The 14,072-nt window shown below is 40.5% G+C and overlaps 1 protein-coding gene across 2 annotated transcripts in view; it reads right to left on the bottom strand.

Annotated features, from left to right (window-relative positions):
• Positions 1-11,805, bottom strand: part of ZYG11B (zyg-11 family member B, cell cycle regulator) — an 80,836-nt gene extending 69,031 nt beyond the window's left edge. The window contains exon 1 of one of the 2 annotated variants that reach the window (XM_055401646.2): positions 11,627-11,805. In XM_055401646.2, coding sequence (XP_055257621.1) covers positions 11,627-11,656 — 30 coding nt within the window. In that variant the 5' untranslated portion in view covers positions 11,657-11,805. The remainder of the gene's footprint in view (positions 1-11,626) is intronic. The other variant, XM_088835307.1, reaches the window with a different exon arrangement.
• Positions 11,806-14,072: the final 2,267 nt, after the last annotated feature.

Raw genomic sequence — 14,072 nt, 5'->3', positions numbered from 1 at the left:
CATGATTGTAAATTCTTGAGAGAGACTATTCCCTTCCAGAGACCATGTCAAGACAAGTAAGCTCCTTGGTTTCCCTACACCATGAGGCAAATATTTTTTAGTCTATGTTGTCACCAATGGCATGATGTTAGGTGTTAGGGTCCTGGCTCTATGTAGTTGTCTCGGTAATGATTCATGAATCAGGTTCAAGATCTCACCTCCTACCTGAAAAGTTCCTAGGACTGACAGATCCTCCAATAGAAGGCAAAGGCTCTGATACTGGTTTTTTCTATATCCCCGGATGATTTTTTCCTAAAGATTGGACCAATAACCAGGTGACTACAAAGATCACAAACTTGACAATTTCAGTATTAGGAATAAATTTTTTACTGACGTCTCTCTGAGGGAGTATATAATAAATACTGTGGAGAAAAGTGTGGGTTTGGAAGTCAAACTGCCTGGATTAAAATGCCAGCTCTACCACTTACAAAACAATGTAACTTTAGGCATGAGTACTTAATCTCCCTGTACCTCAGTTTCCTGATCTATAAAAACACACAATAACAGTACCTACATCACAGGATTGTTGCCATAAATAAATTTTAGGTGTAAGACGCTTAGAACAGTGACTCAGTTCAGTTCAATTGCTCAGTTGTGTCCGACTCTTTGCAACCCCATGAACTGCAGCACGCCAGGCCTCCCTGTCCATCACCAACTCCCAGAGTCCACCCAAACTCATGTCCATTGTGTCGGTGATGCCATCTGACCATTTCACCCTCTGTTGTCCCCTTCTCCTCCTGCCCTCAATCTTTCCCAGCATCAGAGTCTTGTCAAAAGAGTCAGCTGTCTGCATCAGGTGGCCAAAGTAGTGGAGTTTCAGCTTCAACATCAGTTCCTCCAATGAACACCCCGGACCGATCTCCTTTAGGATGGACTGGTTGGATCTCCTTGCAGTCCAAGGGACTCTCAAGAGTCTTCTCCAATACCACAATTCAAAAGCATCAAGTTCTGGCATATATTAAATGCTCAGTGTGTGTGTGTGTGTGTGTGTGTGTGTGTTAGTCAATCAGTCGTGTCCAACTCTTTGTGATCCCATGGGATCCCATGTGATTCCATGTAGCCCGCCAGGCTCCTCTGTCCATGAAATGCTCCAGGCAAGAATACTGGTGGGCTGCCATTTCCTTCTCCAGGGGATCTTCTCGACCCAGGGATCGAACCTGGGTCTCCCACACTGCAGGCAGATTCTTTACCATCTGAGCCATGAAAGAAGCCATAAATGCTCAATAATTGTTAGCTATTACTATACAATGTAAACTCCATAAAATAAACACTATGTTTTGTTCACTGCTATATTTCCAGAGCCAACAAGAATGTCTAACAGATAGGCACTAAATGTTTATTGAATGAGTAAATGAACAGTCAACACAAATTTATTGTTGGGTGCGTTTAAAGTATTTATTTGCCCCTAGAGAAAGAGACCATATGTTCAGAGAGAAATATTAAGTCCCAAGTCTAGCAATAAAATTAAACAATGGGACTGAAAAGCAGACAGTGTCATTTGACTTCATGAATATAAGACACTTCAAGATATTGAAACAATCTTTGACTGCTCATTTTAGATCTCTTTTTAGTTTATGGAGTTTTTTCCCCCTTGTGGTAGTAATAAAGGCACAGGTATATTGTACTCAGGGGTACAGATATTTTCAATTATTTGGCATGGACTGAGGGGAGTTGTTTTCTTTTTTAAAAAATACCAACTAAGGAATTCCCTGGCAGTCCAATGGTTAGGACTCCACGCTTCCACTGCAGGGGACATGGGTTCGATCCCTGGTCACATGCCATGCAGTGTGGCCAGAAAAAAAACAAAACAAGCAAAATCCACCAACTACTCTTCAGAGATCCCTAGACACCAAATAAAGTTGCAGGTATGACCAACCTAGACAGCATATTAAAAAGCAGAGACATTACTTTCCCAACAAAGGTCCATCTAGTCAAGGCTATGATTTTTCCAGTAGTCACGTATGGATATGAGGGTTGGACTATAAAGAAAGCTGAGCGCCGAAGAATTGATGCTTTTGAACTGTGGTGTTGGAGAAGACTCCTGAGAGTCCCTTGGACTGCAAGGAGATCCAACCAGTCCATCCTAAAGGAGAACAGTCCTGGGTGTTCACTGGAAGGACTGATGTTGAAGCTGAAACTCCAATACTTTGGCCACCTGATGCGAAGAGCTGACTCATTTGAAAAGACCCTGATGCTGGGAAAGATTGAGGGCAGGAGAAGGGGACGACAGGGGATGGACTTGTTGGATGGCATCACCGACTCAATGGACATGAGTCTGAGTAAACTCCAGGAGTTGGTGATGGACAGGGAGACCTGGCGTGCTGCGGTTCTTGGGGTCACAAAGAGTCGGACATGACTGAGCAACTGAACTGAACTGAACTAAAGGCAAGCTTCTTGCATGTATCACTTCAAGGCTTGGCCAGTGTGGCAAAGGGCTCTGTGTTAAAGGGCAAGAAGCTAGATTTCTATCTACAAAAGATCAAGGCTTGCAAAGGTAAATAAATTCCCTTCCCTTCCATCTTAGTTCATGTAATAAAGCTATTCCAAGAAACAATACAAAAATTCAGGTCAGCAGTCACTTAGCAGATGAGCAGATCATAGCAATCACTAACTCAAAGAGATACTTTAGCATTATTTTCCTCTTAACTACTAGCATTAGTTTTGAAATATAATATGGTAAACAGAGAAGCTGGGTTAAGAATGGAAAGAGCACTGGGCTTGCAGTCAGTCCCAGCTCTACTATTCAGTAGCTGTGTGACCGTAGGTAAAGAAATTAACTTCTCGGTTTTCTTATCTGCTAAACCTCAATCTTGACTACCTCACAAAATGGCACTGAGGAATAAATGGGATGTGTATGAAAAGGCCTTTAAAATACCAACATACTATGGAAATATTAACATAATTGAAAGAAGGGTTTCCGCTGTGGAAAGTTGGACAGTATATTAATGGAGGTAAGAGCTCAGGTTCACCCCCGAAATTAAAACCTATTAAAGCAGTCTGCCACTACAGGTAATAGAATGTACCTACTTTACTAAAATATTTACCTTTAACATGCTAGAATCTTACTACAGTTTTTAACAGGTTTAAGAGGTCACAGAGAGAGGATTTAATACCACCTTTTCACTTTAGAGATTTTAAATTGGAGGCACAGCAAGGTGAAACGGCTTGCCAAAGGTTACAAGGTCTATGGAAAGAAAATAACTGATATTACATAACCAAGAGCACTGAAACTTTTTTTAAAATGCCCTTAGAAAAGGAGAATATGACACTGAACATGCATTAAGATGCTGTTGAGAGCTAAGCAAAGTGTTCATACAAGGGAGAACTGGAGATAGGAAAAAAGAAAAAAGATCTTTATACAGAGTTAACAAAATGTTTAAATAATTTAACCACCCCTCTCATTTACAAGTAACTGATTCTTTACTATCTGTATTTAAATATTCTATTCTTTGGAAGGATACCTCCACAAATTGTAGACAAATAATTTGCAAATGTTTATACAAAGGGATAGCGCTTTGCAATTCATCTCAAAATCATCTGGCTTCTTCCCCAGCTCTTCCTGATGAACTCTCTCAACAGAAACGTTTATCCCAGGTCAAAACTACTACTTATGCTAGTAAGAGAAACTATCTGATCGAAAATTTCTTACCCATCAAAACTCGCTTTCCCTCCTCAGAGGACCTGTACAAAGTGTTCAGCTATTTCCCCCTTTTTCATGACTCACATCTCAGTAAACATTCACCTTATGCAATTCTCTACAAAGTACACACATTCTTTCAGTCTCAGGAATTATGCTAACTGTTTAAGACATGAAGCTGAAAAAATACAATACTGTACTTACCACAGAAAACTCATAATCTGGAGAGACAGCCAGCCTCATTAATAATACTAGCACCATACAGTAATTCCCGTACCCAAAGCACATATAATGTACATGGGAGGCATAAGAAAAGGAGGAGTCCAAGGCTACCTGAGGGTAAATGAAGGCTTCACAAAGGAGGTAGGGCTTAAAGGGAACTTGAAACTTAAATAGTCAAGCAGACAGCATTCCAGGCTAAAGGAAGAGTCTAAGCAAAACTAGAGGCCTGATAAACAGTATGTGTGCTCAGTATGACTGAACATAAAATGCAAGGACTTTTTCTCATAAAATGATTAGCTCATTAAAGAATTTGATCTTAAGAATCCTCGTATACTGCGCAGAACTATTTGCTGGACTCCCACTATGTGATTTACGATGCCAAGTACACAGGATACACTGCTGGCTACAGGTACAGTTGCCACCTGTGTTGTGCAGTACAATCTGTGTGGCTGCAGCAGCCCTGTAAGGCGGACCCTAAACTGTAGGTTTCTTATGTGGAACGAAGAATCCACAAATCTACGTGCATACCAAGTATGCTCTGTACACAATAATATCTTGAAATGTACACTTTAAATGCCCAACAGATGCTGTTAGAATAATGATTTCCACCAGCCTTTGAGGCTTTCCCCCCTAATTATTGTGTTCTAAAAGTATATTCCTGTCATGTGTCTCAAGCTTTTCAACATGAAAAAGGTATCTAAATGCTAAAGACAGAATGCCACCAACATCTGACACTCTACAAATGCTCTGCAGAAAGTGATTTGGCAAGACAGATCAAGAACCATAAAATTATACACACTCTTTGACCAATTTTCTCTCAATATTAAATTACTTTTAAAATGGAAACAATAGTACAAATATTTTAAGTGCTTGAATTCAGTTTAGATTCTGAAAATCTCAGAGTCCAGGGAAGGTGTTTGAAATAGCACAGACTTAGGGGTCAGACAAACCTGTGCTTGCTGTTCAGTCACTTATTCAGTATATGACCATAACTGCCTGATTTCTCTAAGTCTCAGTTTTCTTAACTGTGCCATGAGAAAACATCATCAACCCCATGGAATTGTGAAGATTAATTAGTACATCATCTGATACTGTGTGCTCACTAAATGTGTGAGATCATGCTCTCTAAATAAATGTCCCAGCATTCAAGAACTTTGTCTTAACATTTTCCTCTATTAATTACTAGCATTAAAATTCTTTTATTCCACTGCAAATAATGACTATTTCTGCTACTTATTGGTTGTGTGTTTTTAAGGGTTAGCTTTAGAACCTACGAAAAAAAGTAGTGTTCCAGCCAAAATTTCCTAATTCAAGGATGACTCAACATTAAATTCAACATTGATATTTTGCTTCGTATTTGTTTTTTTAAAATTGAAGTATAGTTGATTTACAGTGTTGTACCAATCTCTGCTGTACAGCAAAGTGACTCAGTTATACACAGAGACACTGATTTGTGTATTTTTTTAACCATATAATGAAAAAATTACTTAAAATATTCTCCTTTGAAAACAGAATAGTTTGAGTCTATCCAAAAATTGATCTACTGAACATGTGTGAATTAGTGGAAATTAGGAAGCTGGCTCATCATATTACAGACACTCAATTGTTACACACTGAACAACTCAGTAATTTTGAATTATTTTTATTCTTATAATGAATTGTTGGTTAAAGAAAGACAGGAAACATAAGTTGCGATGACAAAATAGGAGTAAATAAGTGCATTTATCTTATCAGGACTCTTAAATGGTACATCAATATATCTCAGTATTTTTAAGTATTAAAAAAAGAAATGTGATGATAATTCTATCCAATTTGGATTTTCAATATTAGAAGTAAACTAACCATACTTCCTGGTGGCTCAGACGGTAAAGAATCGGTAAAGAATCGGTCTACAATGCGGGAGACCCAGGTCCGATCCCTGGGTCAGGAAGATCCCCTGGAGAAGGAAATGGCAACCTATTCTAGTATTCTTGCCTAGAGAATCTCACGGATAGAGGATCCTGGAGGGCTACAGTCCCACGGGGTTGCAAAGAGTCGGACACAACTAAGTGACTAAGCACTACTGCAATATCCATACTTCCCATGTTTTATTTGTGGAGACAAGCTTGTAAGCAGCAGCCTGGAAGCATTCTTTTTGTCATTTAGAAAAAAATTAGAAAAACCTACTAATTTTTACTTCTCCACCGCTCAGAGTAATGAAAATCAAAACAAAAATAAGCAAATAGGACCTAATTAAACTTAAAAGCTTTTGCACAACCAAGGAAACAAAAGCAAAACAAAATAACTGACAAAGGATTAACCTCCAAAATATACAAAGAGCTCATGCAGCTCAATAAAAAAAAATCAAACAATCTAATCAAAAAACAGATGGAAGATCTAAACATACATTTCTCCAAACAAGACACACAGATGGCCAAAAAGCACACAAAAAGATGTTTAACATCACTAATTATTAGAGAAATGCAAATCAAAACCACAATGAGGTATCATCTCACACCAGTCAGACTAGCCATCATCAAAAAATCTACAAACAATAAATGGTATGGAGAAAAGGAAACCCTCCTACACAGTTGGTGGGAATTATAGAAAACAGACTGGAGGTTCCTTAAAAAAAGTGATGCCATATAATCCAACAATCTCACTCTTGGGCATATCTCTGGAGAAAACTATAATTCAAAAAGGTACATGCACCCCAGTGTTCACTGCAGCACTATTTACAATAGCTGGAACATGGAAGCAACCTAAATGTCCATGGACAGATGAATAAAGAAGATATTTTTATATCTTTATATGTACAATACACATATAATATGTATTATACATATACAAAACAATATTATTCAACCATAAAAAAATAACTAAATAATGCATTTGCAGCAACATCACTGGACCTAGAGACTGTCATACTGAGTGAAATAAGTCAGACAAAGACAAATTTCATATGATAGTGCTCAAGTAATCCTAAAAAATGGTATACATGAACTTATTTATAAAACAGAAATAGAGTCACAGATACTGAAAACAATCTGATGGTTACCATCAGGGAAAGAGGGAAGAGTAAATTGGGAGATTAGGATTGACATATACACACTACTATACATATAAATATACTCAACAAATAAGGACCAACTGTATAGCACAGGGAACTACATGGGAAAGGAATCTTAAAAAGACATATGTGTATGTATAACTGATTAACTTTGCTGTACAGCAGAAACTAACACAATACTGTAAATCAACTATAGTCAAATAAAAATTTTTTTAAAAAGACCTACTGCTTTTTAAAGCACAAAAAAGCAAGAATTCCTAATTTAAGGTTAAAAGTCAGTTCTTACGTATTTTTTAAAATTAATTTATTTTTATTTTTGAATATATGCGTCTTTGTTGCTGCAAGGGCTCTAGTTGCAGCAAGCAGGGGCTACTCTCTAGTTGCCAGTGTGTAGGCTTCTCATTGCCATGGCTTCTCTTGTGCACAGCACAGGCTCTAGGGCTTGTGGGCTTCGGTGTTTCACCTTCCAGGCTTCAGAGCACAGGTTTAACAGTTATGGAGAACGGGCTTAGTTGCTCTGCGGCATGTGGGATCTTCCAGGACCAGGGAATGAACCCATCGGCAGGCATTTCCCCACATACATCACGCCTCCTTCGGTTTCAGCTTCTATGCTCAAGTCAGTCCCTTAGCCAAGAATGGCTTTCCTTCTCAAACTCTTATCCAATAAACCCTCAAAAGGTAAAACTCCAACTCAAATGGTCTTTCTCAACAAAGTCTACTTGACTTTCTGATCCTTTCCAAAGTCAGCCATCCATTCAACAAATATTTATTAAGCACATATTATGCATCAGGCTCTATTTACATGTTTGAGACACAAAATAAGTCTTATACAGTCATGTTCAGTAAATAGCAGCTATTAATGCTGCTGCCTAACCATATCATTCTTCGACGATCAGCTTTCTTCACAGTTCAACTCTCACATCCATACGTGACCACTGGAAAAACCATAGCCTTGATTAGATGGACCTTTGTTGGCAAAATAATATCTCTGCTTTTTAATATACTATCTAGATACTTTTGAACTATGGTGCTGGAGAAGACTCTTGAGAGTCCCTTGGACTGCAAGGAGATCCAACCAGTCCATTCTAAAGGAGATCAATCCTGGGTGTTCATTGGAAGGACTGATGATAAAGCTGAAACTCCAATACTTTGGCCACCTCATACGACGAGTTGACTCACTGGAAAAGACTCTGATGCTGGGAAGGATTGGGGGCGGGAGGAGAAGGGGACGACAGAGAATGAGATGGCTGGATGGCATCACCGACTCGATGGACATGAGTTTGAGTGAACTCCGGGAGTTGGTGATGGACAGGGAGGCCTGGCGTGCTGTGATTCATGGGGTCGCAAAGAGTCGGACACAACTGAGCGACTGAACTGAGCTGAACTGAACCATATCATTTGAAATAGTTCCACACACAAATATATTTAATTTTATACCTTACCCTGATTTATTTCTTCTTAGCATTTACAACTATTCTCATAATATATTTGTTTATTGTCTTTTTTTTTTAAAACCACTTTAACCACAATGCCCAGAACATCACCTGGCCCTTAGAAGCTAGTCAAGTCACTTCTGTAGCAATGATTTTTATAGTCTGAAGGTAGAGACAGATATTAACTAAAAAATCATAGCAAGAAACATAAAATTACAATTGATGTGTCTTCTATCAAAGAGACTTACGTAATGGAAGTGTGTGACTTAGCCGTGGTTTTGTTTTGCTGTGATGAGTAGGCAGGAGAGTTGGGGTTTCCCTGACTTCCTTGAGCTGAGAACTCCAAGATATGCAGTTAAGCAGGCAAGAGACAGTACTAGGTCATTCACAGATGAGATTCCTTCTAAACAAGTTTTCTACAACACAACTCAACTCCTGTCATTTAGTCCCTTAGGTTTCTCCTAAAAGTAAGACCCTCTGGGAAGCCATCCCTAACTTTCCCATATCATGATCCTGCCACTTCTCCTTTTTTAGCACTCTTCACATTTATAATTACTCTTTTTGCTTGATGCTATACTGTCCACAGACAAAACATACAAAAAAGCAGAGGCCACATCCGTTTTATTACTTGCACTATCCTCAATGTTACCAGTCAAATGGCAGTCCAAGAACTTTTAGATGAATAAAAAGGACTACATCTTAAACCAGTGGTTCTCAAAAATGTGGCTTATAGATCAGGAACACCAGCGTGACATGGTACTTGTTAGAAATGCAAACTCTCAGGTCCTACTCCAGACCTAATAAATCAAACTCTAGAAGTGGCAGACCACAAGCCCTACAGGTAATTCTGATTCATGATAAAAATTTGAGAACCCCTGTCTTAGACATATCAACTATTCAAAACACAACCTAACAATGAAAATTTTGAAAAATATAAAACACAAAGTTTTATAATAATATTTGGTTCTATTTATTGAGTGCCCATTACACCAGGAAACTTTTTTAAGTAGCCTCTACAAATAATTTTTAGCTCATAATAAGCTAAAATTTTGCCTTCTCTTCAACTCTCCCATATATATACTTTTACATTGTGTATGTATTTTAACAAGGAAAAATCCAGTTAGTTGCAGACAAAGTCTAAACCATAACCATGTGTAATATATCTAATTCTAGTCTCATTTCCTACTGCTGCTGCTAAGTCGTTTCAGTCGTGTCCGACTCTGTGCGACCCCATAGATGGCAGCTACCAGGCTCCGCCGTCCCTGGGATTCTCCAGGCAAGAACACTGGAGTGGGTTGCCATTTCCTACTACACTTCCTCATTCCTGCATTCTTCATGCCACATAAAAGTAATCCTACTACCTACAATACATCCTCATTACTTTCTATTCACATTCAAAACATTCTTCCCCTACCCAAAATGATCTATATAAACCCTATTCACTTTTCAAGCCCAGCTCAAATGGCACACTTGGATCCTAAACACCCAAAAAGGAGTTTATAACTTCTCCCTCTGTACTCATACATTCACTGTCTGTGGGAAGGCTAACACTTTCAAAAATCTAGCCACTTGATGTATTTGTTGGGACAGCTCTTTATTCTGAAAAGGTCACATCTTAATAAATTTCCTTTCTGCACCAAAAATAAGAATCTCAAACTCACTCTTTCTAAGCAGTCCACTAGTTTTCTCAAATTTCAGTTCAAGATCACATTTGTCAGATAGGAAAAATGAGACCATAAAGTGAAATCATTCAAGTATCTACTTGGCCTGGGCACTGGGAATAACAGGAGTAAGGCAAGTAACTGTGTAGAACTCACATTTCCGGGGAAGAAACAGATTAACATACAATAGCTGTGTGGGGGGTGTGAATGTGAAGGGTTGTTGTGCAGGCAGACACTGGAGAAAGACCACCTAAAAATGCAGAGTCAGCGAGTTAGAGAAAGTTCACAGATTAAGAACTTTGACCACTCTCCAAAAAAGGGAAAAACAGAAATTGACTATCCTCCTAGAAGAATATAATTACCAGGACTTAGTTTTGACTAGAATGTCTTATTCCGCCCAGAGACCGAAATTTAGATTGCTGCATATGCTGGAGCAACGGATTAATCAAATGAACTGCAAACCATGTGTAACCCAACTCAATGAAAGACCCACTGAAGCTTCAAACAGGAAGGAGAGAGAAAATCTGCAAATGTAAGGATCTCCCAACTAAAAGCAGAGAGGGTAAAACAAATGAAGATAATAGAGGTACTAAGGAGACTGTCACAAACTGACTGCCAAGCTGATTTTCCATCTCCAGATGCCGTGGTCTCAGACTCCAAACAAAAACAAACCATTTGTTCTGAGTAGCAAAAAAGCCTGTAAATAAATATTTTTAAATTTCCCAAACTATACTTCCACATTAAAAGATGCTCAAAATAAATATTCAATTTAAAACATTTTAAGTTACTTCTATCAAAAAGCTAGATATCTCATAAGGCCATAGTATGCACACCGGCCCGCACCCCACGTCTCACTCCGCCGCTCCAAAACACACTATCACTGAATTTTTGCAAAGACATTAGGTAATCAGGCTTGCAGGCTCTCTCCAATCTACCCCCTTCCCTCGACAAAAAAGAAAAGGAAGAAGAAAGCCTCCGACTCCCTATCTGCCCGCCCAACAGCTCCTGGGAAGCAACCGCCCTCAAATTGTTCCTGCTTAGACCCTTGAATCCCGTAGAAGGAAATGGGGACAGCTGTGAGAGCGCGGAAGGGAGGACATCCAATAAGGGGGAGAGGAAATGTGGATGGTGGAGGACGAAGGGGAGAAAGGATACGGAGAGGAGATAAAATGATGAAAGGGGGCAAGCAACGAGAGCAAAGAGCAGGAGCAAAAAGGAGGGAGGAAACGGAAGGTGTAGAGATCCCAAAAGAGAAAACAAGACAAAACCATAGAGGAGAAAAGGGAGGTCGGATTAAAAGACGAGGAGGGGTAGGCAAAGGGGAACGCGAAAGAGGCTGTCTCTGGGGGGTGATTTTTTAAAAAGGGGATGTCAACGAGTGGAGAGAGATGCGGGGGGGGGTGGGGGGTGGTTACCCCAGCAGGTGGCCGGGGCACCAGGGGAAGAAGGAGCGGATCAGTCAGGGGTAGGCAACAAGGAAGGGAGGTAAAGGCAGGAGCAGATGGGGCATCAGAGTTGGGGAGGGCAGGCCCGCCGGGGCCAGGGTGGCGGTCGGCCGCGGCTCAGGCAGGCCTCGCTCTCTCACCATGGCTGCGCCGGCCTGGTCCTCGGGCATGCAGCCTCTGTCCTGGGTTCCGCGGCGGGCCGGGCCTGAGCCCGCCCCCAGGTTGAGCCTGCGCGGGGGCTCCAGGAGGCTCCGAAGAGCGGCGGCTCCGGGCTTGGCCCAGGCCTCGGCCTCCTGGCCTCAGAAGCTGGAAGTGCAGCAGCCGCAGCCGCAGCCCAACCCGGAGCTCAGACTCCGCCCCCAAGGCCCCGCCCTCGCCCGCGAGCCCACGATTGGTCCCGCCTCCGCTCTCACTGCGCAGTCTCGGCGGAGGAGTCCCAACAAAAGCTCCCGCACAGGTCAGGTTCTATGGCTTTTCGCTCTCCCAGGCCCTTAAAGGAGCTGTATTTCCTCAAATAACCAGAGCTTTAAAAGTAGACTTTAAATATACGATCTAACAGGAGACTAGAGCAGTCACTCGTTTCGGTAACCTACAGATCGCTGTGCTTCTGGTTCGTCATTAATTACCATTATCTTAATTCTTGATCATTTCAGTTATTTTAGATTATACCTCCAATGCCCTAACTTATGGTTCTCTCCACTAGCGACCACCCGTGCCTCAGCTTTTCATTTCCCTGCTCATACTTTTGTTCTTATTTCCAATAATTGTAGTTCAGTTCAGTTCTGTCGCTTAGTCCTGTCCGACTCTTGGCGACCCCATGGACTGCAGCACGCTAGGCCACCCTGTCCATCACCAACTCCCGGAGTTTACTCAAACTCATATCCATTGAGTTGACTATCCCATCCAGCCATCTCATCCTCCTGCCTTCTCCTCCCACCTTCAATCTTTCCTAGCATCAGGGTCTTTTCAAATGAGTCAGCTCTTCGCTTCAGGTGGCCAAAGTATTGGAGTTTCAACTTCAGCATCAGTCTTTCCAATGACTATTCAGAACTGATTTCCTTCAGGACGGACTTTTGGATCTCCTTGCAGTCCAAGGGACTCTCAAGAGTCTTCTCCGACACCACAGTTCAAAAGCATCAATTCTTAGATGCTCAGCTTTCTTTATAGTCCAGCTCTCATATCCATACATGACTACTGGAAAAAACCATAGCTTTGACTAGAGGGACCTTTGATAGCAAATTAATGTCTCTGCTTTTTAATATGCTGTCTAGGTTGGTCATAACTTTTCTTCCAAGGAGCAAGTATCTTAATTTCATGGCTGCAGTCACCATCTGCAGTGATTTTGGAGCCCAAGAAAATAAAGCCTGTCACTGTTTCCATTGCTTCCCTATCTATTTGCCATGAAGTGATGGGACCAGATGCCATGATCTTAGTTTTCTGAATGTTGAGTTTTAAGCCAACTTTTTCACTCTCCTCTCAGTTTCACCAAGAGTCTCTTTAGTTCTTCTTTGCTTTCTGCAATAAGGGTGGTGTCATCTGCATATCTAAGGTTATTGATATTTTTCCCTGCAATCTTGATTCCAGCTTGTGCTGAAATCTATTAATATAATCTCAGTTTTAATCACCAACTCTCCCACCTCAACCTCCTTCCTTTCTAGCTCACTTCTTCTAATACCCAGCTCCAAAACTGATCAAGTCCACCAAGACTCAGAATCCACTGTCCTAATACATTTTTCACTGTTCTTCACACTATCCTGTATACTCATTTCCTTTCATGAACAACTTAGCTTCTATGTCCGTTATGAAAATCTTTCCTAGGTATTCACCTTCATTTCTCTAACTCTTTCAGTTCCCTGTACTCACCTGAGGAAACTTTAATCCTAAACCTGCAGCAAAATGTGGTAGAGTGGAGAAAAATCTGAAATCATACTGACTGACCTCCACCTACAATTGAATATCATTGTTGTCAAATAAGCCCTTAATGCTTGACTCTCCTACTACATTTATCCAGTTCCATCACTCCTCCTCCCCACTGGGTGACTATGTCAAAGATCTCTCTTCAAACTTCCAAAGCTTCTCACTTACATGATGATTTCATTTCCAATTTACTGTGAAAATGAAGCAAGCAAAAGAAAACATCTCTAAGTTCCCACCACTACCATGACCTCCAACCTACCTATACCTCTGCTATGCTCTGGACTGTGCTGTTATACTCTGCCTTCCTTTGCTTATTGCAAAGGAACTATTTACCTTTTAGCTAAGGTCAAACCCTCCTCAATTCTTGCACTATCTGTGCAAAAAGACTTGTTTTCTTCCCCCAATTAGCCATAAACCTATATTTTTATAAAATGCGATAAAAATTAATCGCTAGAAAAATTAAATTTTAAAAACAAATATACAAAAATGCAAGCCCAGATAAAGTTTTTTTTAACCCTCCCAACCATTCTTAAGTATACAGTTCAGTGGCATTAAATACCTTCACATTATTGTGCTACCATAACCATCATCCCACTCCAGAGTTCTTGTCAAACTGCAAAACCAAAGCTCTGTACTCTAAACAATAACTCTTCATTTCCTCCTCACCTC

The sequence above is a fragment of the Moschus berezovskii genome, chromosome 4, assembly GCF_049115385.1.
Source record: "Moschus berezovskii isolate FMDL1 chromosome 4, NW_MosBer_1.0, whole genome shotgun sequence".
Taxonomy (NCBI): domain Eukaryota; kingdom Metazoa; phylum Chordata; class Mammalia; order Artiodactyla; family Moschidae; genus Moschus; species Moschus berezovskii.
Note: the sequence above shows the minus strand (reverse complement) of the source record. Positions and strands in the feature narration are given on the sequence as shown.